Source organism: Besnoitia besnoiti, chromosome III (assembly GCF_002563875.1).
Source record: "Besnoitia besnoiti strain Bb-Ger1 chromosome III, whole genome shotgun sequence".
NCBI classification, from domain to species: Eukaryota; Apicomplexa; class Conoidasida; order Eucoccidiorida; family Sarcocystidae; genus Besnoitia; species Besnoitia besnoiti.
Genome location: NC_042358.1, coordinates 2,594,371 through 2,618,111, shown reverse-complemented (window position 1 = coordinate 2,618,111; position 23,741 = coordinate 2,594,371). Strand labels below are relative to the sequence as shown.

General features: G+C 59.5%; 6 protein-coding genes across 6 annotated transcripts; 2 read left to right on the top strand and 4 right to left on the bottom strand.

Moving 5' to 3' along the window:
- Positions 1 to 428: 428 nt before the first annotated feature.
- BESB_046620 (tetratricopeptide repeat-containing protein) lies at positions 429 to 3,046 on the bottom strand (the record flags this gene model as incomplete). Its single annotated transcript, XM_029363113.1, has 3 exons — positions 429 to 1,508; positions 1,898 to 2,032; positions 2,492 to 3,046. The coding sequence occupies 3 exons, from the start codon at positions 3,044 to 3,046 to the stop codon at positions 429 to 431; spliced, it is 1,770 nt and encodes a 589-aa protein (XP_029220479.1).
- A 320-nt stretch (positions 3,047 to 3,366) lies between these two features.
- On the bottom strand, positions 3,367 to 5,676 carry BESB_046610 (uncharacterized protein; the record flags this gene model as incomplete). The annotated part of the gene is made up of 3 exons (XM_029363112.1): positions 3,367 to 4,806; positions 5,067 to 5,240; positions 5,668 to 5,676. The coding sequence occupies 3 exons, from the start codon at positions 5,674 to 5,676 to the stop codon at positions 3,367 to 3,369; spliced, it is 1,623 nt and encodes a 540-aa protein (XP_029220478.1).
- Positions 5,677 to 6,461: 785 nt separating this feature from the next.
- BESB_046600 (uncharacterized protein) lies at positions 6,462 to 6,809 on the top strand (the record flags this gene model as incomplete). Its single annotated transcript, XM_029363111.1, has 1 exon — positions 6,462 to 6,809. One exon carries the CDS (start codon positions 6,462 to 6,464, stop codon positions 6,807 to 6,809), a length of 348 nt encoding a protein of 115 aa, XP_029220477.1.
- A 71-nt stretch (positions 6,810 to 6,880) lies between these two features.
- On the top strand, positions 6,881 to 12,435 carry BESB_046590 (uncharacterized protein; the record flags this gene model as incomplete). The annotated part of the gene is made up of 2 exons (XM_029363110.1): positions 6,881 to 10,441; positions 10,501 to 12,435. The coding sequence occupies 2 exons, from the start codon at positions 6,881 to 6,883 to the stop codon at positions 12,433 to 12,435; spliced, it is 5,496 nt and encodes a 1,831-aa protein (XP_029220476.1).
- Positions 12,436 to 14,669: 2,234 nt separating this feature from the next.
- Positions 14,670 to 15,782, bottom strand: BESB_046580 (uncharacterized protein; the record flags this gene model as incomplete). The annotated part of the gene is made up of 1 exon (XM_029363109.1): positions 14,670 to 15,782. The coding sequence occupies one exon, from the start codon at positions 15,780 to 15,782 to the stop codon at positions 14,670 to 14,672; it is 1,113 nt and encodes a 370-aa protein (XP_029220475.1).
- Positions 15,783 to 17,550: 1,768 nt separating this feature from the next.
- Positions 17,551 to 21,197, bottom strand: BESB_046570 (uncharacterized protein; the record flags this gene model as incomplete). Its single annotated transcript, XM_029363108.1, has 7 exons — positions 17,551 to 18,230; positions 18,433 to 18,922; positions 19,051 to 19,247; positions 19,748 to 19,813; positions 20,089 to 20,256; positions 20,564 to 20,651; positions 20,934 to 21,197. 7 exons carry the CDS (start codon positions 21,195 to 21,197, stop codon positions 17,551 to 17,553), a joined length of 1,953 nt encoding a protein of 650 aa, XP_029220474.1.
- Positions 21,198 to 23,741: the final 2,544 nt, after the last annotated feature.

The window sequence follows — 23,741 nt, the reverse complement described above, 5'->3', positions numbered from 1 at the left end:
GGTATTTGTTATGCTTTCAAGTCAGATCAAGGGACTCTGTGTCCAGAGAGGACGGGCATTGCGTCAGATCGATGCCAACGGCAAGAGGACGCGGGCTCCTTCAGCAGGCCTACATGAGAAGCAGCCGGCGAGGCAGTTAAGAGGGAGAGGCGTCCGATGGAAACACGGGAGAAACGCACACACACCATGCACAACGCAGCCACTGTTGGACGCCGCTGCTTCCTTCGGCAGATCGATCCGCAGATTATGCCGACAGCAAAGGCGCCAGCCACTTTCCCCTGTACCCTGTGGCCTTCACGCTGCTGCGGCGCCTGAAGTTTGACACTGACTGAAGTTCTCTGTATCTCTGAAGCTCGTCTTAGGCGTGGCGGTAACCACGCCGATGCCGCGCCTTCCCTGCTCTCTCCCCCGACACCTCGTTCTGCTGCTCACTCCTGGGGTGTGCCTTGGCCGTTCGACGCACTTGGGTCCCTCGGCTCGTGCCCAGCCGCACGTTCCCCTTCCGGGTTGGCGTCGTCGTCTACTTCCTCAAAACGCGGGACGTGCTTCTCCTCAGGCGCCCTGCGAGTCGTCGCAAAGCGTCCTCCGCGCCTGGCGGCTGCCCGCCCGACGCCGCTTTTGCCTCCGTCCTTCTTCTCCCAGGCTTTGGCGCCAAAAAGGCCGATCCTTTCGGAGGCTGCCTCTTCGCCCCCACGACGCTCAAACGGGCTCGCGCCCTGCGAAAGAGACGGCGATGCGGAGAACATCTGTGGAGACGGCGACGCCGTGGAGAGTGGCTGTGGAGCCTGGGGCCGCCTTCGGCTGCATGTCTCCCGGCACCTGCGTTTGCAGAAGCTCCAGCCGCGTTCGAAGAGCGCGCGACCCGCGAATGAGCAAAAGGCCCAGGCCAGCCGGAGTTTCTGAAGAAACCCGGCATCTTGTGGACTCTCCATCAGCCGCTGGTTGAGCTCCAGGAGCCTCTGCAAGTCTCGCATATTCTGCTCAAACTGCGCACTGTCCCCGGGCGCGCCAGACACAAAGGGCGACGCGTCTCCATAGAGAGACGCGAAAGGGTTCGCGTCGCTGCCGCAGCCGCCAAACTGTCGCATTTCCTCAGCCAACGCAGCGGAAGCGCCTGGCGGAACCGCGCCGAAGGGCGAAGGCGGAAACGGCGGGGGGTTCGAGGCGAAACTGCTCCCCGGAACAGCAGAGGAAGCTTGGCGCCGCGCCGCAGCGTCCGCGTCCGCGGAAATGCTCTTGAAGAACCCAAACGCCTTCTTCATGCGGCCGAAAAGTCCTTCATTCTCCAAGTTGGCCTCGGGAGCAGAGCCGCGCGCCACGGAGCGAGGATCGGCATCGACGCGATGCAGCATCGCCTTCGCCATTTCGCGCTCCTTCTTCCGGTAGGCGTACACTTCGCGTTTCAGCTTGCGCTGAAGCTCCACAGCCGCCGGATTGTTCGGATGCGCCTCCAGCAAGCTGTCGACAATCGCCAGGGCGTCCTCGAGCCGACCCAAGCTATGCAAAGCCTGCAGTTGCACACGCCCGCCAGACATGCTGCAAGCTAGAACAGACAAGGGGGAGTGCGGAGGCGCGAGACAGACGCTCCAGGGCACCGACGCCGCAGCAGCGGACTTTGGAACACCTGAGACGGCTAGACGCAGAGCTTATTTGTCCTGCACTTTTTCGACGCAACGGCAAGCAGTCTTGCATGTGCCCACACGTGCGCTCCGGGGCCTTCAAAGGCGAGCCAAAGGGGAAAGGAACTGATCAACCTGTATGCACGCCTGCGTGAGCCTGGATACATGCCACGCCCCTCGGCTCTCGGGGTTGCTCGCTGCTCGCTGCGCGGCCGTGACAGCGTTGAGTGTCTTCCAGGAGAGCGCGAACTGCCCACGACTTTCGTCCGCTACCTCACTTGCGCCTTGCGGAAAAGAGCCTTGAGGTGGAACGGGTCGACGTCCAAGACGTCGTCGCAGTAGGTGACGCAGGCGCCGAAGTGCCCAGCCTTCAGAGAGCCGAGCGACAGATTCAGACGATAAGACATCCTCATCTGCAGCACAGCCACACGCAGAAAACTAGACGTGCACAGACGCCGTGGACGATCCCCCAGCACGGCCCGCGGGAGAGCGGAACGCATCCCTGGCGGCTTCGCTGCCGCGCGGCAAGAAAGACAAGTTGAAGACGCACGGACACACGTGTACGGGAGAGTCAGGAAACTGTTCCGTGGGTGGCTTGATGCTCCAGATGGCCGTCACGCTTCACAGCGGTGCTACTGTCCAGCAGTCCGCCCAAGTCAGGAAGGTGCTAGTCGCATCCCGCGGCCTCCGTGCAGAGTTCCCCTTCGGCGGCCAAGACGCCTCGAGAGCAGAATGTGCGACTACGGCCTGTGGCAGGCGCCGAGGCACGCCCAGCGTGAATACACGCACCAGTCACACAGAACAGACGCCCAGCTTTCAGAGGCCGCATACCCCAGCGATGAAGTTCCATCTCGTCTGGGGACACACCTCACCTGCTCGAATTCCTTTACTTTCTCGGGTTCGTCCAAGTCTTTCGAGAGCACGAAGTTCACTGCGCGTAGTCCTCGTTTCCAGCAGTCAATGGCACCCTCGAAATCCCCTTTTTCGAATAGGGAGAGGCCTTTCTGTTTCAGGTCTCCCTCGTCATCCTCGTCGCTCAGCTCGTCGCCCTCCTCCTCGCTGCTCCCTTCGGTCTCCGAGGCCTCTCCCTCTGTGTCTTCCGCTCCGCGTCCCTCCGGCTCGTGTTCGGCCTCAGGGTCTGCACGGGTCTCCGTGTATGGGACATGCAGCCGCGTTTCTTCAGAAGGAGTGCTTGAGGTTGAGCTGGGTTTCGAAAGCTCGGTCGCAGCGGCCTCGCCTGTGGGACGCGATGAGGCAGGCGGCGTCGCCGCGGAAGGCGACAGCGAGTTCTGAGAGCTCGCTGTGCCCAACACACTCAGCCTCTCGTTTTCCGCTTCCTCGTCTGCCTTTGGCAAAGAGCCGCCACGCGGAAGATCTGCGTCGCCTCCGGCTGCCTTGACAGCCTCCCGGTCACCAAGCCCCGTCATGATGCGCGCAGGAAAGCAAATGAAACTTAAAAGAGCGAGATCCAAGAGACAACTACAGCAGAAGCCGATTCACACCCGAGGTTACCACGCCAAAGAAAAGCGGGACACGCGCGGCACGTCGGGACGAGAGGCGTAAGAAGTTCAGCTCGCCCCTCCCCCCTTAAACTCGTCGGGCTTCTATGGGTCAGTCGAAAGCCAGAGAAGTTCACGCGGCCGTCCTGTGGGACTTGACCTCCTTCTTCCAGACCTCCGCCACCCGCTATCTCGTTGGAGATCGTCCCCTCACTCTCCCCCTTGCGGTCGCGTTGCCTGTTTGCCTGTCACTGATCTTTCTTTTCGGACGCGTCAATCACGTCTTGAGAGTTTCGTCTCTGGAGCGCGGATTCGCTGTTCTCACGGTTTCCACTCATCAAGAGAACGACGCCAGTAAGCATGGATAGCGCGCCCGCCAGCCAGCGCACGGAGAGGGCCTCACGGAAGACGAGGAGCGAAAAGAGGCCCGAGAGCAGGAAGTTGAACACGAAGGTCAGGACGGAGGGAATGAACGCGTTGGACGACTCAAACAGCGCCAGAAAGTGACAGTGCAGAAGCAGTGTGTTGGAGAAAACCATGACCAGAAGCGTACCCAGGCGCAGGGCGGCGAGAAGCAGCAGCAGGCCGCAAGGCAGCCGCAGAACGCCTTCGCAGGGCGCCGAGAAAAACTGCGAAATGCCGGCAGGGAAGGAGAAGCGCAAAAAAGAAAAAGATGCCGTGTCCCGGGCGGCAGCGTCAAGCGGCGTCTTGACCCCTGCCTGCCAGTCGCGCTTCCCACACCCTCCAAACACGCAGTTCGTGGCAACCGCGTGCAGGAGAGAGAGGAGAGACGAAGGAAGGCGCGCGCGAGAAAACGCGTCACCTTCGCCGGCCTCCTCCTCTGGCAGCGCAGCGGAACCTGCAGGGCCCTCCGCTCCAACAGAGTGCGTCTGCCGTTCGGCGCCGCTGAAGGGACCGTCTTCTCGCGTCAGGTCTCCGGCCTTTGGGGAGCCCTCGCTGTCTCCTGGCGCAGGGAACGCGCGCGAGACCCGCTCGGCGGGGGGCGGCGTGAGCGAAGGCGCGAGGAAAGTGGTGAGGAAAAGAGAGGCGCGAACGAGCGGAGCGTCAGAGTGGAAATCCAGAGCGAGCTTGCCCAGGACGGAGGAAAACGCAGCGAGGCTGCCACAGCAGAACACGAGCAACAGGAGCCGCAGGGAAGGGGGTCGTCGCTGTCGAAGGAAAGACTCCGTCCGCGGAGGAGACGCAGGCTCTGAGGCAGCACAGCCTGAAGCTTGTCCTTCACCATGCGCTGTGTCTGGAGCGGAGGCGGATGCGCCTGCGGGTTCCGAAGCAGGTGCCTGGGAGTTTGAAGCGGCAGAGGCGGCCAGGGGCGCGGGGCTTTCCAGCGGCGATGAAGGTCCAGCAGCTACCTCGGAACTGCGCTGCTCGGCAGTGCGTTCGCTTGACAAATGCGAGAGAAGAAGATGCTCATGTGACGTTTCTCTTGCCTTTTCCATGGCGATCTCATCCAGCGCAGCTCGGCTCTCACTCTCCACAGGCAGGGGGGACACGCGCGCCGTCTCCCCTCGCGGCCTGCGCCTTGTTCGCGAATCCCCTGCACACGCCTCCGCGACCCGACGGCTGCAACTTTCCTCGTTTCCGTCTCCTCGGGCTCCACGGCCTTCTCCGCCGCAGTCGATGTCCCTGAGGGCGAGCGCGGCGGGAGCAGAGACACGCCGCGGGGCGACCTGCACCGCGAGACACGGAGAAGCCGCAGCGAATCGCCCACAGCGAACGGAAAGACGACAGGAGATCGGGGAAAACAGAGGAGCAGTTTGGGAGGAAAAAAAAAGGGACCGCGTAGAAAGGGCGGAAGATCTCTGTAGACCGCGCCACGAGCAAAGGGAGATCTTTTTTCGGCGCAGGGAAAGAAACGCGAATGCGGCCGGTGCTGAGGAGGTGCTCGGGACGCGAGGATAAAGAAGACACGCATGCGCTGCGTCCTCACGTTTGTCCCTCTTCTCTTGGTGAAAGGCGAAGCTCTTGCCGAGAAGAGACACGCGTTAAAATCTGCAGGTCGACAGCAGGCGCGCGCGCGCATGTTCTTGTACTCAGCCTCCCCGAGAACTCGCCCGCCTGCCTGGAACGGCAAGCGCCGCTGAACCCGCGGCGGCAGGGTTACCTGCGAAGTCACTCGGCGATGCAACACCTTCTAGGCGTGCTGCACTCGACCTGCTGCCTCAGACAGTTTCGGCGTCTTTCTGGGCTCCAGCCTTCTTTAGAGGGTCCCCTGCGGCGAGAGGCTGGACGATATCGAGCGGGAGTTGTCAGAATGAGTCAAAAGGCGCCCAGATGCAGGCGCTGACTGCGTGAAAAAAGCCTGTGAGAAGGCGCGTGCAGGCGCGTGTCGATTTTCGAACGTGACGCGTTCTCTGCACCTCTTTTCCCCTCTAAAACATATGCATAGACCGGCCTTTCCGGGCTTGCTTCAGGTCTAGTCTTTCTGAAAGCCGACGGGAAATATGCGGCTCTACGATTGCGGTCGCTCATCATCTCGCGGCTCGTCGCACTCTGGACGAAGTCTTCGCGCCGGGTGTGCCGCGGCTCACGTGCAGCATATGCGTTGACTCTTTTTTCGTATTCAGAGACAATTCGAATGCGAGCATATACTCGCGTGTGTTCAAGCGCAGTTCCGCGTCGAAAGACGGATGTGTGCGTCTGGTTTTTTCTCGGGTCTGTGCGTGATTCGCGCCGTCCGCTCGCCACGTCGCCAGCCTGGCAGCGCTCTTCGCCGGCTCTAACACAGTCCAGCTCGCAGCCTGCTTTGAATGCCTTTCGTCCTCACGTCGTGTTTATGTCCAAATGTCACTCTCGTGGCTGCCGCTCGGTCAGGCCTCTTGTTACGGCTTCGCCCCTTATTCAATTTTCCCGCAGGCGCTCGCGTACCGCGCGCGCTTGCCTCCGCTCTCGCCTGCGGGCGTCAACCGTTTGCGAGGGGCGACCAACAGGGGATACGTCAGCAGCAGGGGCGCTTGCCTTTTAGGCCGCCTCTTTGTCGTCTCTGGGCGCGTTGTCTCGCATCCTGCCGGATTTGCAGTTTCCTTTTAGTTGCTTTAGCTCCTCATCCTCTTCGCGGCGACCCGGTTGGCTGTCGCACTTTTGTGTTTCAGTCGGCCTCTGCAGGGGCTTGCGTTCCCGCAGTCTCTGCATTGCGTTCTTCCGCTCGGTACTCGCAAAAGGCAGAGCTTTTGTCGGGTGCGCTGGAGGCCAGATGTCTCTGCGGTCGCAGCGTGTCGTCTAGGCTGCCGCGCGGCAGTGAGGTCGGGCGCCGCGGCTTCCGCATGTGGCTGGAGCTTGGCGCACGCAACCTGGGTCGTTTTCCCGCTTCTTGGCTCTCGACACGATGGCGGCGCCCGCACACTCGAGCCGAGGAGAGCCAGGCCGGGAACGGGATTCGTTCCCTTTGTTCTTCTCCGGAGCCCACGTCCGAGAGGCCCTTTCTGGAGGCACGCCTGGCGCCGACTCTCTGGGCGAGCCCTTCCGCGGCGGGACCGGCCTACGCGCTCCGGAGTCTGGAGGCGCAGGGGGGCAGGCCGGAGACAACCGAGCCGACGCGGAAGGGCGTGCGCTCCGACGCCGGAGGACGGAGGAGACTCCCCGCCTGGAGGCAGGATGGAGGAGACAGAGACGAGTGGTGAGCCTGTGGGTAGCTCGGTCGGCGGCGGGCTGGCGAGCAGAAGGCCATTTGTGAGCGAGGCGCCTGTCTCCGACCCACACTGCCGTAGACCGCTCGGTGCGCAAACGACGCCGGCGGAGCGCGGGATGATCCACGAAGCTTCTCATATCACCTCCGGGCTGCCAGGCCCTGCACAAGAGCCAGCAGCGCCTACCCACGGCAGAGTGGGCACAGAGCAGGCGACGCTTTTTCTTTCGACTAGCACGGACGCGCACGGCAGCACGGCCGCGTTTCGCCGTCCCCATGGCGCTGCGTTTTCCGCAGGGACGTGCCCTGCTGCTTCGCCTTTCTTCCCTCCGTCTTCCCCTCACGAGTTCGTGCCCAGCGGCGCGCCCTCACCATCTTCGGCGCAGGCGCCACGTTCGCGTGGGCACTCGACGACGGCCGCGGGGGCGTGTGTTGCACCTGTCACGGATTTGTGTATTGAGGCGGTGGGCTTTGAGCGCTGCCGCGGAAACGGCGAGTTTTATGTGGAGTACAGTTTTCTCTTGAGCCACACTGGCAGTGTCTCTTCTCCTCATGGCACGCGTCGTGCCGGCCTTCACCCTCGACATGCAGGCGATGCCAGCGGCAGTCCAGTCTGCACCTCAGGGAGCGCGGGCAGACCTGCCTCGTCGCCGGGGTCGCCACGCGCGAGTGCGTGGAGACGTTGCGCGGGCGGCGTCGTTCAGAGCGGAGGGGGATCCGCTTCGTTGCGCGCCTCCTCAGGCCGCGGCCTCACTCCGCGCTTCGCGTCAGCGTCGCTCCCTCACTCTGCAGATCTCTTCCCGCTGGTGCGTCAGGAACTCGAGCTCGCTGTCCTTCCGCCTTCTCTGGACGTGGTGTTTGTCCGCTCCGGCGAAAGCGGGGATTTTGTTGGCGAGCTCGAGCAGCCAGGGAGGCCCCGCTGCTCGGATATGCTTGACGCGCTGCGCTTTCCCAGCCACACGCAGCTCCTCTTCCCGCCAGTCGCGCGGCGGGAGGCGCAGCGGAGGCCGCCTCCTGCGGCGCCTGCTGGAGGACGGACGAACGATGGAGGAAACGGAGAGAGCGGGGCTGGGCAGATCCCGACTGAGGCAACCTGGCAGGCTGCGTCCTCGGCCGAACCGGGAGAAGTTGAGGGACGCGGAACCTCTTCCTGCTGCTCCGGCGAGGCAGCTGGCCTGACGCGTGGTGGGCAGCCTTGCGGCGCAGCTGAACCGACAGAAGAAGAGAGCGACACAGCAGAGCGACGACCTCGCGCGGAGGCCCAGACAGCGCGTGCGACTGGCGGGCGAGTGCCAGAGGTTGGGGACCCATCGGCGCGGGCGCCGCTGTCGGCTGCCGATGCATCGGCGAGCGATGAAGCAGCGAATCCGCCGCCGATTGAGGTGCGGCGGCGGTTTCAGTCGTTTGTCTCACTCCATAGGTACCTAGTCTCGATCTACCCTCGCGTGCCGCCCCTGCCGCCTAAGCTTCCCCTCCTGCCTCTTCTCACTGCGCACGTTCAGTCACGCCCACCTTTTTGGACCGAGGATCCGCGGGCACTCGCGTCGCTCTCTAGGGGGGTAGGAGGCAACGGCACGTCGTCACAAAATGACGCCGCGTCACCTGCGCCTCGGCTCCGCTCTGCGGAGGCTCACAAGTCGTCGGCTTCTTATTCTCTCTCGCCTTCTGCATCGGATCTTCCTCTGTTTTCCCTGTTCCCGCCCCCGGTGGTGGTGACCCCCCCTCGGCGCCGCCTGAGCACCAGCAGCAGCCGACTGGCGCTCCAGCTCGTTCAGCAGCGGCAGCGCCAACTCGTGGGCTATATCTCCGCTCTGCTGCAGCGCACCGACATCATGGGAGATCCTCAAGTGCTTGCGTTCTTCAACGTGCTCCCGCCGGAGTCAGGCGAGACGCCTTCGGCCGCCCGCGTCCATGCGACTCGCTGTCGCGACTGCGCCCTGCGCCTCAGCTCCTTCCATCCGCTGCGGCCATTTCTGCTTCTCCAGTTCCGCGGGGGGGCCTGCCGGGCGACCGGCGGAGTTTGGGCTACACTCGCTGGATCTGCGGCTGACAGAGGCGAGGCAGTGAGTCAGCCTCGCAGGAGCGTCACCGGGGATGCGGGAGGCCGGAGGAGGACGCGGCGACAGGATCGCCATGGTGCCGCGCAAGTTGCCGTTCTACCCAGTTCAAACGAGGCTGCGAGGGCTGTCAGAAGCCCTGAGCTTCGCTTCCTCTTTCTTCTCCATCGCACGTCGTCTTCCTTCTTCTCCCGAATCGCCGCTCGGTTGCAACACCGCGCCTCCGCAGCGGTGTCTCCTTTGAGGCTTCAGGAGGAGGTGATGGCTGGGGACGCCGGCGCGCGGCCCAACAGGCGCGGAGAGCTTGAAGCCAGCGCGCGCCTGCCTGCGGGGAGAAGCTCGTCTCACCCGAAGCGGATCTTCAAGAGCTCCGCGGCGCAGTCTTTCAAGCGGTCTTCAGTGGTGACCGTGACCTTCAGTTCTTCCTTGTTTCTCCAGGCGCCGCATGCCCTTCTGAGTCTTCCCTTCACTGCGCCTGGTTTGCCAACTGCGCACGTCACAGCCCCCCCGAGCGGGCGACGGGCTCTGCTGTTGGGCTACGGAGGCCACACGGAAGGCACCTCGGAGCTGGACACGAGCAGCGAAGGCACAAGCGTGCAGAGCGAGAGGGAGGACGAGGCTCCCACTCCTGCTGCGGTCTCGGGTTCCACAAGTGACCGCGGGAAAAACGAACGCGACGCTGTCGCCTCTTCGTCTGCGGGCAGGAGGGTGAGCCAGGCTTTTGCGGGGGAGGAGGCGGGCGGGGCCAGCTCGCCCATCCCATCAGGCTTGCGGTCGTCCCTGGGTTCTGCTTCAAGCAGTCCTTCTTCCTCCCCTGCTCAAATCTTTTCGTTCTCTTGTCCCGGATCCGCTGCTTCGTCTGCCTGTGCGTCTGGCGCTGGGCGTCTAGAGTCGGCTCTGGGGAACTCCACTGCGCAGGCGTCTGAGAGTTCCTCGGCTTGCTGGAGTTGCTTGCGGCCTGCACAGCAGGAGCTCCTCAATCAGTTTCGGCAGTTCCGTCAAGAATGCGCAGGCTACCTGCCTCGCCGCGCGTCAAGCTGCTGCTTCTCCCCACTTCTGCGTCTTCTGTTTATTGGGCTTTCCAGCGGCACGATCGCCTGCGGTGCGGTCTTCCCCCCGGCTCTCCCTGCGCTGTGTTCTTCGTCGCCCGCGGCGCGTGCTTCTCCGCGGGCTCCTTCTGCTGGTCGTCCGCTTTCGAACGAGCGAATTTCTCAGCCAACGCTGCGCTGGTCGGACGCAGGATGCCGCGATGTTGCAAACTGTGAGCGACACGACGACGACGACGACGTTGCCGGGGCTGCGGCAGCCCTGACGGGACTGAGTGGTCCGCAGGGAAGATGGTCAGGTGCGGGCGGATCCCGGTCTCGTGCTGCTCGGGCAGTCTCTGCCCGTGCGTCGTTCTCCGCGTCGAGTCTGCCTCTCAGGATTCTGCCGTCTGCCACGTTTGCTCAGACCACGAATGACGAGGTTGGGGGCCTGGAGCAGGTGCAGCAGCGGTATCTGACGTCGGCGCACCGTCGTCGTCCGTTGGCCTTCTCACCCGACTTGGCTTTGCTCAGAAAAGACGACCGCGTGGGGGGGCTCTCGCGGATGAAGCTGCTTGTGCGACTCCGCCCAGCACGAGTGAATCCCGGGATCGTCTCGGGATGACCTCGGAAGGCCGATACGCTGGACTGTCACAGGCGCGGAGTGACAGCCTGCCTCCTCAGTCCAGCGTTGGTCCGTCTGGAGTCTCGAATCGGCACTGCGCAGTCCACGCATCTTGCGGCACGCATCGCGGCGATGTTCCGTCCGAGAGGCAGCCCGCAGGGGGCCCTTCGCGTTCTCTTTTTGGGCTCCGTGGTGGCCTCGTCGCGCCACCTGCGGTTCATGCTTCTGCGCCTGCACACGGCCTTTCAGCCAGGCGCATCCCGTCGTTCCAGCCACACCGTGGCAGCGTCGCCGTCCTCTTGACGCTGGATGTCCCGCTCGGGAGGCCGGAGGAGACTGTCACTTTGTTGGTATCGGCCGCGCGCGATCGCCAGCTCTGCGTCCACCTGGCGGCGACAGGCGAGTTGCTTTGTCGGCAAGAGATTGCCACGAGGGGGGCTCCCCGCGTGGCGCGCGCAGACGAGCTTCTCCGGCTGTTGTTCTTCGGCTGCGATGACGGGAGTCTGTGTGTCTACCGCCTCGTTCTTCTTCCTCCCTCACTGTCCCGTTCCAACGCTCTCGGCAGCCCAAAGCGCCCTGCAGTTAGAGAGGGCTCCAGCGGGAAGAGTGACCCGCTCTGTCGCGTGCGTCTCGTCGTTGTCTCGGTCGCCGGCGGAGGCTCTCCGAACCCCGCGCCGGAGGGCCTAGCGTCGTCTAGCTGCGGGAGCGGCGTCGATGGACGCCGCGGGCGGCAGATGAAACCAGGCGTAAAAGTACACTCTGGGGGTGGCAGTCCACCTGCTGCTCCTGACACTTTGCACAGTTGCTCGTGCTCTCCATCTCCCCGACGAGGGTCGCCTGATCAAACCCGGACACACTGTCGAGACATAGAGGCGATGTGCCTCGCGCCGGAAAGGCAGCTGCTCTTCACGGCAGCAAGCGAGGGATGGGTTCACGTGTGGAGGTACCACCTCGATTCGTCGGCCTGTCCTTCTCCTCGTCCAGAATCGCCCTCGGGGACTCTGTCGACCGAGCCCGTGGGCGACAACGCCCAGACGCCGCTGTCCTTTCCGCCTGCCGCGAGTCGCTCGCCCTCCACGCATGCGGCCCTTTCGCGTCTGCGCCAGTCCCCAGCGTCTCCTGGGCATTTTTGGAGGGACTCGGTCGAACTCCCAGAGCGCTCATCGGTGCCGGTGCTGTCGGCAGAATCTGCAGACAGGCCTGCGCATGCTCTCGTCACGGGGGTCTTCCCCCAGCCCAACGCGTCCAACGGCTCAGACGGTTCGACGGACGCAGAGGTGGCGGGGGCCTTCTTCCAACGCAGAAGCGAGGAGGCATCATCCGGTGGGACGCCGCCACGTGCTAACCGTGAGGACAGATTCTGGAGTCTGTTTCAGGAAAGTCTCGTTCGGCTCGAGCTTCTAGGGCGCCTCGATTGCATACCTGCGAAGAGCCGGGTGGGCGCGCTGGCCTGGTGGGTAAAGGGAAGTGTGCTCGCTGTTGCGAGCACGGAAAGGAGGCGAGGCCTTCTTCGCTCGGGTTTCCTCTCAACTGTGGATCGCCCAGGCGGCAGAAACGATGGGATGGGAGGTATGATTTCGTTTGTCGCGTTGGGAGCGGATCCGCCGCGCGGTCTCAGAGGAGGTACACAGCCCCGGAGAGCGCGTTCGCCGCTATCTGGCTTGTGGCAGCCGCCCGACCGGGACTGGGGACACGCCGGGTGGAGCGAGGATAGCGAACATTGTCCTGTAGATGACTCGATGGAAGTTAAGGCACGGAGAGCATCTGACGCCAGACCGCGGCTTCCCGTGTCGGGAGAGAAGGAGGCGCCAGAGCGAAATGTGGGGTTTTACGGGGGGATGGTGTGTGTGTGGCGAGCTCATGCGGAGGGTATCGTCGATTTGTGGATGATGGAGGAAGAAGACATGATGATGAGTGTTGACAAGGCGGGCGTCGTCAAGCTCTGGCTTCTACCTCCTGTCCAATGACGACCCAATTCGTCGCGAAGTGGGGGGATGGGGAGGAGCGGGCGGCGGAGGGAGGTGTGAGGGCTAAAAGAAGCAGATACAGAAAAGCGTAACCGGAGCACAAGGTATCGGGGGGGGCGGCGACGGCCTCAAGAAACGAGAGGAGTGTATTGGTATGCATCAGTCTCGTTCTCTCTCCAGCCATATTTGGGTAAATCACAACAGCCCATCCTCGCTGCCCTCATGTGCGCTCTTTTCGAGTCTAGCCCACGCAGAAAGTGGTGCTGCTCATCTCTGTGTTGATACGCTTCGCAGCCCTTCCCCTTTTCGACCTGCTGTTGTTGCGTGCGCAGCTTCCAATGTGGAACAGTATGCCGTTTGCTGACTGATGTTCTTCGGCTTCCAGAAGAAGCTCTCCTGGTATCACACTCCCCTATCGGTGACTCCCTGGTAAAAGTGTGGTGAATACATGGCTCGAAACACCTTCGCGAGCATCAGCAGGCAAACACAGCAGAAGCTCCTTCCATCGAAGTGCAACGAAACTGTAAGCAGGCCGCGCCGCTGTGATATTTATTTGCTCCGGACGAGAATCGCGCTTGAGCAGTTCTCACAACTCGGCCTATATCTACGTTTGATAGTTTCATGAGAGCGGTGAAGCACCGTTTTTTTCACTTTGCAGCGGTTCAAGCGGTTTAGCAATCGGTTCTATGCTGTGTGCCAGGTATACACATTTGTGTTACTCAAAAAGCAGATAACAGAACACCGGCGTGTTCCCCCGCTCGCCCAACTACGCGCGTATAGAGTACATGAAGGTGTTTGAGGCGTATGCGCTCGAGAATGAGCGGGCGCAGTGTCTTCAGAGGCCCAGTGCACACCCTGTCGTTCACCGGCTTTACTCTGTTCCGACCGGCTCATTCTACAGAGGTTGGCTTTATCGAACACGGAGCTGCACGTGAATGCGCCCAGCCAGCGGTAGCTGCTTCACAGAGCTTACTCTGTTTCACGTGTCCTCTCTGAGCACGAGGCGACTAGAGCAGACTCTTTGACTCGCAAGAAACGCTCCTGAGCGCTCATCGGTCTTTCATTGTCTGGGCCGCTCGAGTGGTGAATACGTCAACCGCCGCCAACTGCCGAAGCCACCAGTGTGCCTTCCTTCGTTTCTTCATTGACCTTTCTGCGCATGCCCACTCAGTCAGCTGCACGGGACTTGGACTACCCCAGCACAGCTACTCACTTCTGAAAGCCAACCTCTTGCCTCCCCCTCAACTGCCCACGCGAGGCATAATGGGTATAATATCCCAGTTAGAGAAGGCCGTCGCCATTGCTTTCGCTGCTGATAGCGGTTCGTGCGTCGCTACACAAGGTTGCAGGATCCGCAGCCCGCACGAGCTCCTCAACCAGAATGAGACTGTGAAGACGCGATGCAGCGTATGCGAGCATATTGCGGATGTCTTGCGCTGCGTTTTCCCGCTGTAGCGTCTCGTATGAGAAAGATGGCGGAGAAGTGTTTGAAGGGACATGAACGCGGGTGCCAAGAATAGAAGTGAGAATGAGGGTGTGTGACGCCTTCAGTCCAGTCCATGCCCGCCACACGGAGGCAGCGTTCCTAAGCAAACGTGACAGGTGAGTGCCGACACTCCGCCACGCTGGTTGGTGAAGCAGGTGCACTGGAAAGCGTAAACCTCCTCCCACAGCCGCTTTCTGAGGAGCGAAAGTCTTAGTTGCGAGTGATGAATAAGTTAGAGATGAAGCAGAGGAGACACGAGGCTTAAGACGCGTTCGTAAGTGGGAGCCAGACCGGCTCAAACGAGCAGCTGACAGAGGAAAAAACACATTATACTGCAGGAGCTTTACGGAATGTTCTCCATGCTGTGAGGTCATTGAGTTCTGCTCCCTCTCCGCCCGGCTGTGCAGTATATTTCTTTCAGCCATGCCATACGAAGCCCAGCAAGAGACAGCGTGTTTTTCTTTTCGTGAAAAGAGACCGTGCACCGGAGGGAGCCCATTTTGGTACTGGCGCCGCCCTGCCTCGGACCGTTGCCTGTCTTGGACGGCAACACGAAACCCTGGAGAGGGAAGAGACACTACTCTGTTCCCAGTCTGTGCGCGGATGAATGGCGACGCTCCCGCAATGCCTCGGAGCGCCGTCCTCGGCCGCCACGTGGGAAGCGCGCCAGGCACTGATCCCTGAAGACTCTTCTTCCAAGGGGCTACATCAGAAGAGGGACAGGTCACGGTGCGGAGGGCGGGGGGCCTCAGTGTCTCACGGCTCGTCTGTCTTCACGAAGAGTTGTGAGACCTCTCAGAAAAGCCGAGCAGTCTTCGTCGCCCGCGCCTCGTCCCCCCTCGACAGCTGTCCTGTCCGCGTAGAGATTCGCGGAAGCGCCTCCAGAGGCGCCGCTTCGGCGCGCGACCGCGGTCGCGCCTTCATGACCCCCCCCACGGGCCCCGTGCAGCGCCTGCTGGTGTTGCTGCGCGATGAGATTCTGCCGTCTCTCCTCCTCTTCCTGGTACTTCTGGAGCTTCGGCAGACACCACATGAGGCCGAAGCACGCAGCTGCGACGAGCAGAAGAGGCTGCTGCAGAAGAAAGAGCAGACTAAACGGAGGCTTGACGACGAAGTACGCAGGGGGGCCGGATGTGGGGAGGACGCGCAAGGGCAGCGGCAGAGGCGCCTCAGGCGTCAGCGGACGGAAACTCTCCCCGAGAAGGTACACACTCGCCTTGGGCGCAGATGCAGCTTGGTCACCAGCTGGAGCAGCCGCCAGTGACTCAGAGGCGGAAGAGACAGTGAGGAGATACGAGGGAAAGGCCAGCAGCGGGTGCGAGGGTTGGACGACGTAGGAGCCCACGGGGAGACGGGGGAGGACAAAATCCCCCGATGAAGAAGGACTGAGAGACAAGAGATCGCCATTTACGGAAATGCGGACGCCAGAGAGCAGGTGGGGCGGGACAAACACACGCCCAGAAACCAGAGACGAGGGAGCAGCGGCGACAGTCTCAGTGGCGCGAGAAGACGGCGGAGACACGGCTTGGGCATAAGAAGCGCCCGTGGCATCACCAGAGGCAAGAGACATGAAGAACGTGACTGCGAACAATACCCATGAAGAGGATCCCGATATCCGTAAAGGCGAACGTGGCTGGGTAGCTTGACTTGGCGTGTGACAAGCGGTGCAGGCTTCGTGCGCTTCCGCGGTTGCCGCCCTCAACATCCGCGCGGAAGCAGATCGCGTTTGATACCTACAAAAAGACAGCCACATCTGCGGACTGGGATGCAAATTCAAGGCACCCGCACCTTGAGGAAGCGCCGCGACGTGACGAGGCGCCGCGCCGCACGCAGGACGGGCGAACGGCCCCTGCTGCAACATGATTAAAGAAAAAACAAGAGACTGTGCACACGAAAGAAAGTACCGAATGTGAGCAGAAGGCAAGAAGTGACGGCAGAGGCGTGAATCGGTGAATCGTCGCAGGACATGCACATCACGCTAGCGCGGATGTTGCATCGATACGGTGACGAAAGGCGAGGTGCCTCCGTGTGCCAGTCCAGAGGTCGCGCCTGCGGACAGGAAGGGAAACACTGTTTTCCTCCAAAGAAAAGAAGAGACAATCACACGACAGCAACGCAAACGATTACATTGTACAGTGGTGGAGTAGTGTTACGCACATCTGAGGTTTCTGCGAAAACAAACGAGGAAAAACTACGCGGTCTACGCGGCCACGTTCTGGTCAAGCGAAAAGAGTCCACAAATAATACGCATATGGGCGTATCTCGCAACCGCCCAACTTCTCAAGTACTGGGGAACTCGTTTTACGAGACAGACAGCAGAAATCTGTCTCCATGCAGCAGAGAAGTATACGACGAATCACGGTTTCTGTTCTTGTCTCCTGTCCCGGGCGGCATCCCTAGTGCATGCGTTTGTCTGGCCGGTTTCTTCCGCCACGGTTTTGTGCCACGATGAGGTTCCCATTCGAAAAACTAGTGCATGTGAGTCAAGAGCGGTCAATGTTCGATTCCGGACGGAACTGCGCGAAGGATCCCGAAGTAGAAAGTCAGGAAGGGGGTTCCCTCAGACCGACGCTTCGTCCGCGGCGCCCTGACGTCTGAATCCAGAAGTTACGCGTATACAGTCTGCACCTGAGCATGGGTTTGCAAATCTAACAAAAGCTCTGGCTCTCGTCACTGTTTGTTGCCGAAACGGACGTCCAATTGGCCTCCAGCACATACCTCACGGGCTCGGGGCGTTACCCCGGTCGACAAAATACCGGCTGGCGCGAAGGACCCGCTGGTGTCTTCGCCGTCGTTGTGAGAGCGTACACAGCAGACCGCGGTGACCTCACCACCGTGTCGCCCTTCTGAAGATAGTTCGACCCGCACGGCACCGGCTGACTGGCGACGAAGCACCCACTCTCTCTCTCGTGAGCGGGGCCTTTGAACAACTGTGTGCCGTAGTCAAACTGTGGATTATCTGCGGGCGTGTACGCATGGTAAAGCAGTTTCCTCCGATGTTCACAGCATCTGGGATGCAAGGCAAGGAGCTGATCCAGTATTCTACGCGCTGCGGAAGATGGTGTTGTATTCAGTTGGACGCGGGGCAAAGGTCTTTTGTTTTCGCAATCGTGTCTCTGGAGAATGACTAGCTCCAGTCGCATGTGCTGCGCTCGTATGACACGCGAGGCCTCGAGAGGTCGGCATGCGCAAAAGTTGCTGGCTTGGGGCGTTTCGCAGCGAAGTGGCTCGATTTCGTGCCCGCCGAGAGAGTGCGTTCCCTATCCACACTTCATGATTTGGCAGCCACATATCACGATAACGAGGAACCACGTCCTCGTGCGGCACAAACAAACAGTTGTTTTAGATTTAAACCGTTAACTTCAGTCTCTGCAGCATCCCTGTTCTCAAGGTGGCCAGGAGAAACCACCAAATGCCGATCGGAATTTGTCGGTCGTACAGGCGGGACCACAAGAATGAACAGCATCCTTGCACACACAACTTCAAACACAAAATCGCCGTCCGGCGCAAAGGAAATTCGACGGAAAATGAGGCTGTGTCGTGAACCTTCGATCTGAGGGGCAGCATGCAGCAGAAAACAAAATTCGCTCGCGTGCGACACACGGAAGCACCCTCCGTGCAACCGCCGCCTACGATCTTGGGACTAACGGCAGCACAGGTCCTGGGAACCACAAACCAAAAGCGAGATCTGCCGCGAGCGCCGCCGCCACAACTGTTCGCAAGATTCTCCCAATACTTTTTGCTCTTCGCGTGAATCCGATAACTGCGTCGGCTCCGCTTGTTCCTGCTGCGAAAGATAGTACGACGGGCGATGCGCTTGGAGCGGACGGCGACAAAACTGAAGCCTGACCCTGAAGAGGCTCCTGATACGGTGTTTCAGTAGAATCGAAGCCTTCGTTTGTGATGCCTCCAGAACCGAGGCCTGCTGCAGACGCGGTTCCCTCGGGGCCTCGCTGCGACACAGCGGAATCCGCCGGTGCGCCGGGAGCGTCCAGCTCCGCGGTGCCCGCCGCCTGGCTAGAGTCCGATAAAGTTACCTCAACCAGTCCAGTAACAAACTTCTGCAGCCATCGACTGCCGATCCCACATACAGTGTGCGCCCCAGATGAGGCTGCCATGACGTTTTTAAAGGGCTGTGGAGCCTGAACGGAGCTGGGCAGCAGCGCGGATGCCCCTTGATTCCTGTACCCTGCAGCAAGTTTGCGGAAGACCCTCGTGAGGTACCACTGAAGCGCGCGCTTCAGCCCCATACTATTCAGAAAGCGCAGAAAACGGGCTCCTTTAGTCGTCATGTCCACTTGCTGCAAAACTGCGGGAAAAAGACACGAAACACCACATCTGAGAGGCAAGGCTTGTCAAGGCGACTTATCAGTTCCCTTCGGTGGCAAAAAAATAACGAATTTGTGTAACCGAGCTCCCCGACCTGTGTGGACGTTACAGTAAAAAAGCGGCACGCCGAGATACAAACCAGAAACCGCTGCATGTGCAATTTCCCGCTGTAAAACACTTACACATGTACGTGTCTGCGAATGCATTCAGAACCGCGAAGCCGTTTCCTCTCCGCACAAATTCTTCGTCCAATGTAACAGTTTTGTAACTGTTCCGGAGTTTGTTGACGCGTTCTTCTGCTGTACTAAGATTGTTATCTGCAACCGAATTGTAGATTTTTTGAATTTCCGCTTGCAGCTGAAGGTTTATCTTCAGTCGCCTGCACGAGGCACGAACTTCCGACACAGATCCGCTTGCCGAACAAGAACCCGCTTCACTGTCGTTTGCGCTATACGCCATGGCAATGAGAAAGGACACTAAAAGTTCTGTCGCCAGCTTTCTGGAAAGCTGGACGGTAGCCCCAGCTGCCACGTTCCCCAGTGTCACGTAGGGTTCCTTGATCCAGCGTTCCCTGCAACCCGAAAAATCGAGCGCACTGAGGACGAGAGCAATTTCCATAGCATCCGCGTGCGCAGGGTATGCGGCAGCAGCCACTTGTCGCAGTCTCCATTCCTGGCAGAAACGTACCGAAACAAAACGCGCACAGGGGCGACATAGTGGCGCAGGATGAATTGTGAGATGGACCAGACCATGGCGAAGAATAGCAGCACTGTGGAAAACACGTTTTCCAATTGCTTTACCTTTCTCTTCGATAACGATTTTTCAAGTTTCCTCGGATTCAGACGGGGAGGTTCCCTGTAGATGTGGGACAATTCCGTTGCCACGCAACTCCGGCCTGATTCCGCATCGAAGATGGAGTACGCTGGCGTCATGTCGGGGTTGCGTTTGACGGCGTTTGCGAGCATAATTGTCAGCGGCTGTAGATCGACTTCAGACACTGAATGACAATGAGGCAAGGCAGATATCAGAAGCATTGTCATTTTTGCCTTAACATCCGATCTGTCTGGTTCGCCGTAAGGATTCGGTCTCGAGTCACCAGTGGACGCGGTGGATTCGCAAGCGACCGACGCCGTTTACATGCGAGAAGAGGTGCTCGCCTGCGTGCTCGGTGACGCAAGCACCGGGCTATTCGTGCACAGAAACTGGCTCCACTGATGCGATACCAAAGAATTCGGAGATCGAGAACATATACAGCCCCGCGGATCGACACAATAGGTGCTGCTGCCAGTCCCGTTGAGCCCTGTCCCACCGGCAGGACGGTTCGCCAGTTTCTACCAAACGATGGCAACGACGATGGTAGTAGATCGCGGAAGCACAACATCGAGATCGGACTGCTCTCTGACCGTCGGACGGCGCACAGAACGTTCGCAGGTAGATATTGAGGAGAAGCGTTCTGCATGGCAAATTTAGCATTTGACGGGGCGGGCGTGAACTTACTGGGCGAACGGGCACTGTTGACGAAAACAGGGTGGGAAAGCGGGATTGTCAGGCGCCTCAAAAAGGCTGCGCGACAGGACCAGGCAATCAAGGAGTGCAAACCGACATTCATGCCTACTTGCCGAGAGCATTGTGCTTTGCGTTAACAGGCCTCGCCGTGCTGCCCGTGCTTGGAGCTGATATCTTGAAGAAAAATACGTTCCTGCTGGGGATGGAGTGTCTGCTGTGATGAGGAAGTCACGAATAAAGGAAGGTGCTCCATGCCATCTGACGAAAGCACCAAACAGTCGAAGATTACAACGAAGCAAATACCTGTGCGACTCGCTGAACTGACCACTCACTTTGGGCAGTTCCAAACTTTTGCCGGAGAGGATTTAGGAGTCGAACAAGGTGCTTCCGCTTGTCACCACAGACAACGCGTCTCAGATCGTTGTCAGGAAAGTGGTGGCAAAACAAACGCATCGCAACATCGAGGTCCCGCGAAAGCTGTACGCAGTCGAGGAGGTCATCTGAAGAACGCAAGAGCATACGGGAGAGCGAGCACGATACTCCCCCACCGGGGGGAGGGCTGTAGTACCGATGTCGCCGGCGATTGATGCACGTTCGTGGTATGCTGGCATGCCGCATCTTTCTTCCCGCGAACTTCCTGAGCGCCTACGCACTATTTATGCGACGCCGGCGCCTGCCATGTTGGACTGCCTGTGTCATCTGTCACTGAAACTCGGCAGTGCCCCGTTTACGCCCGTTCCGCATCATCGACTACCGTGCGCAAGTCGGAATGCTGCAGTATCCATCTGCGTCCCTTAGTCGACTTACCATCGTACTCTCCCTGCTCCAGCAGATTCAGGGCCTTCATGCCCGCAGTTGCAGCCTCATCGCCCTCGTGAGCTCGTTTCGTCAACTCCTGGAAACGAAACCAGCAGACGAAGGACTGCCATGGGGTTATCCAACGCCGTGGCACGCGGATATCCAGTATATTCAGAACGCTTATGTCGAGGAGGAAAAACAATGAGCAAATGGCTTCTTCGTGCTTGTTGGACCCTGGAACGAAGTGATATTTCAGATCGGCTTCCAAAAGTACTGGACTGATTGAAATGTTGCAACGCTATGTCGCATTAGCTGCCGGAACGCCAAAACGCTCTTGTGAAGAAAATTCGAGACCAATTTTCCTGGGTAGGCCACCTACCCTGCCGATACCGCCTGTTCCATCAGGCGGTCCTTTTCGACGAAAACTCTGGAATCTAAACCACCTCTTCCCTCCTGAGGTATTGCTTGCAGACGTGTCTCTGTCAGCGCCATTTTGGCCAGTGACGTCATCGCCTAACAATCTCGGGTCTGTGTCGGCTTCAGGTTCTGAGGTTATCAGTGGTTCTGCAAGGAAAAATGAGGAAGAGGCCTCTTCATCATCCAAAGCGAGCCCATTGAATGACGATTGCAATCCAGTTGTCATTCACCGAAGTCATTGACAGTACTGAGTCGGCGATGACAGCCTCTGTGTCTTCAGAGGTGTTTTTAGCACGCTCCGACGACGCCCGGCTACGAGATATCCCGAGTGCCTCATTCCTCGGGTAGCTAGCATTGTTCTGAGCGAAGGGAGCACGGATTTGTCGCGCCGCCCCATGAGAATAGGGGCATACGCGCAGGACAGTGCGCGCTGCGAAAGTAGGCGGCCTGAGGCGCTACTGGTACATGAAAGCCCTCTCCAGCAGCTCATATGCGTGATTTGTCAAATAAGACAATGTTTGCGAAAAGCCTGGGCGCCTACCCTCCTCCTGTCCCCGCTCGAGCCTGGTTGCCAACGCCCGACCGGACGAAGCAGACAACGCGCAAATAGCTCCAAGGAGCATTAGAGTAAGGCTTGAAACTCGTCGGAAATCCTTCATCTTGCTCCTGTGGGGCAAGGACGAGAATGAGAAGATGAATAATCACGTCACTACTACCCCGAAGTAGAGTGAAAGCGTGCAACAGTGTATAGCTGCGCTGGCAAGCAGCTATGGTGTCTGTAGCGTTCCCTCCACCTTGGAAGGCTCTTCGAGGAAAAACTATCTGGTTAGAAAGAGATTTGGCGATTCTCCATAGGTTGCCTCGAAACAGCATTTCCCGGGTCGGGAGTCGCGATGCTGTAGGAACAAGCATCGCCGACAGCTGATAGAACAATAGTGATGAAGACACACGGCGGCCAGGCGAGGACGCCGCGAGCCAAGACGCATCCCCGAGCCCACTCGAGGAACCGCCATCCGGTTCGTACTGTTTCCCACCGAACCATGATGGCGTGCTCAACACTGAAGACAAGTTGTTCGCTCGAAGGGCGGACACATGCACCTATGTGGTACCCTATATTTTTTCTTCTCCGGAATAACATGTTTACAATAGCATCAGGAGGGTGGAGGCTAGGTCAGCCACGATGCGCTGGGTATGACGACTGGTGCCTTCCGCGGCACCGGTGTTTCCATAAAAGCCCACGGCCAGGACGGGGACGACGCTGAAAGTTCATCGAACGCTCACTGCGGGAAGCCGATGATGCTGTTTCTCCGAACCGCGTCTCGTCTCTCTGCGCCCGAAAGAAATCGGTTGTTGGGGCAGTTTGTGCGCCTGAAGAGCGCAGTTCCCGACTGATCATAGACAGACAGTAGGTGGGACTCTATGTTCCTGCTGAGTCTGCGCTGTTGTCCCTACGCCAAGCAGCTGCAAGAAACGGCGCCTTGCATTTTGCAGGGATTCTATTCAAGCACCTAAGTGTGGCCGCAGCGGCAACTTGTGCTTCTCGGTGAACACAAGAAGAGCAGACTCCTTCACCCTCTTCGGATTCCAACGCAGGGCACAGTCTCTCAGGTGACGGTCTACTGCACATGCACAATCGACCTATGTTCTGCCCTGAGGGTCTGGGGCGCCCGTCTTGGTACTGTAGGGTGAAACTAGCCCCCGAGCACCAGCAATAGCACGCGCCCGGTAAACACTGTGGCAATGGCAGTTTGTGATTATGCTCAATGCTGTCAGATACAGATAAAAGCAAGCCATGGGCCCAGCAGCAATCTATCAGTTACTATCGGAAACAGGGGACTGCTTCCGGTGGGTAGAGTGACTACTTAATTGGAGTTGGCCGAGTGTGCTTGAGTTATAGAAAGGCAGAGCTCCGGCCGGAACCTGCTGCAGAGTTTACCATTTACTAGAAACGAGTAGACAACGTGAGGTCGCCATTCTTCAGAGCCCGCTTGCTGTGGCGACTACAGCCCGTTCAGCAGGTACTGCGCGGACGGACGAGCAACATTGCTGCTGGCGATGGGCGGACTGTATGCAACGTTTCTCGCAACTACTCTTGAGTCACGATCCTGCCACCCTTGTTGTAGCAGGCAGATCACGATTGCACGGCTTTGGACGTGGACGCCCGCTGCTGCACGCCAAAGCGGCGGTCACGCATCATTCTCAAGAGGTACTGGGACGAGGTACTAGCCACGCCCCGCCCTTCCTTGCCCGAGAGTACATCCCCCTACATCCGAGGGAGTACCACCTCTCGCAAGATGCTACTACACCAATGCGGTATATCGTTCCTCTTCAATACCTCAATCTGCGCAAAGGGGCGATTAGCCGCAGTACCCCGGAGGGGGAGAGGGCGCGAGCAAAAAAGAGGCCCTGATCTAGAAGCGCTCCTTCGGAGTGTTCGTCACATGAGTTGCTCAGCGTTCATCTGCTCGCATCCCCCGGTGGGGACTCGTTATTGGTGATACTGAGAGCTAACCCATATTTTCCCCATGGAATCATTTAGTATGCAGCACACCGTCGACCGCAAGTCCGCGAGAGGCGATTTACGCGTCTATTCTGGTCACGTCCTTGGAGGCGTTTTACATCCAATCACCGGGCCCGAACAGCTGCGGCGCCTGCTCTAGGGAGGCTTACATTTATCCACGGAACGCTTTCATGCACTTCCAGTGTCACGCTGGAAACAAGGCAAAACACCATTGCTGGTAGTCCGTCTCAACTCCCTGTTTCAGATGTG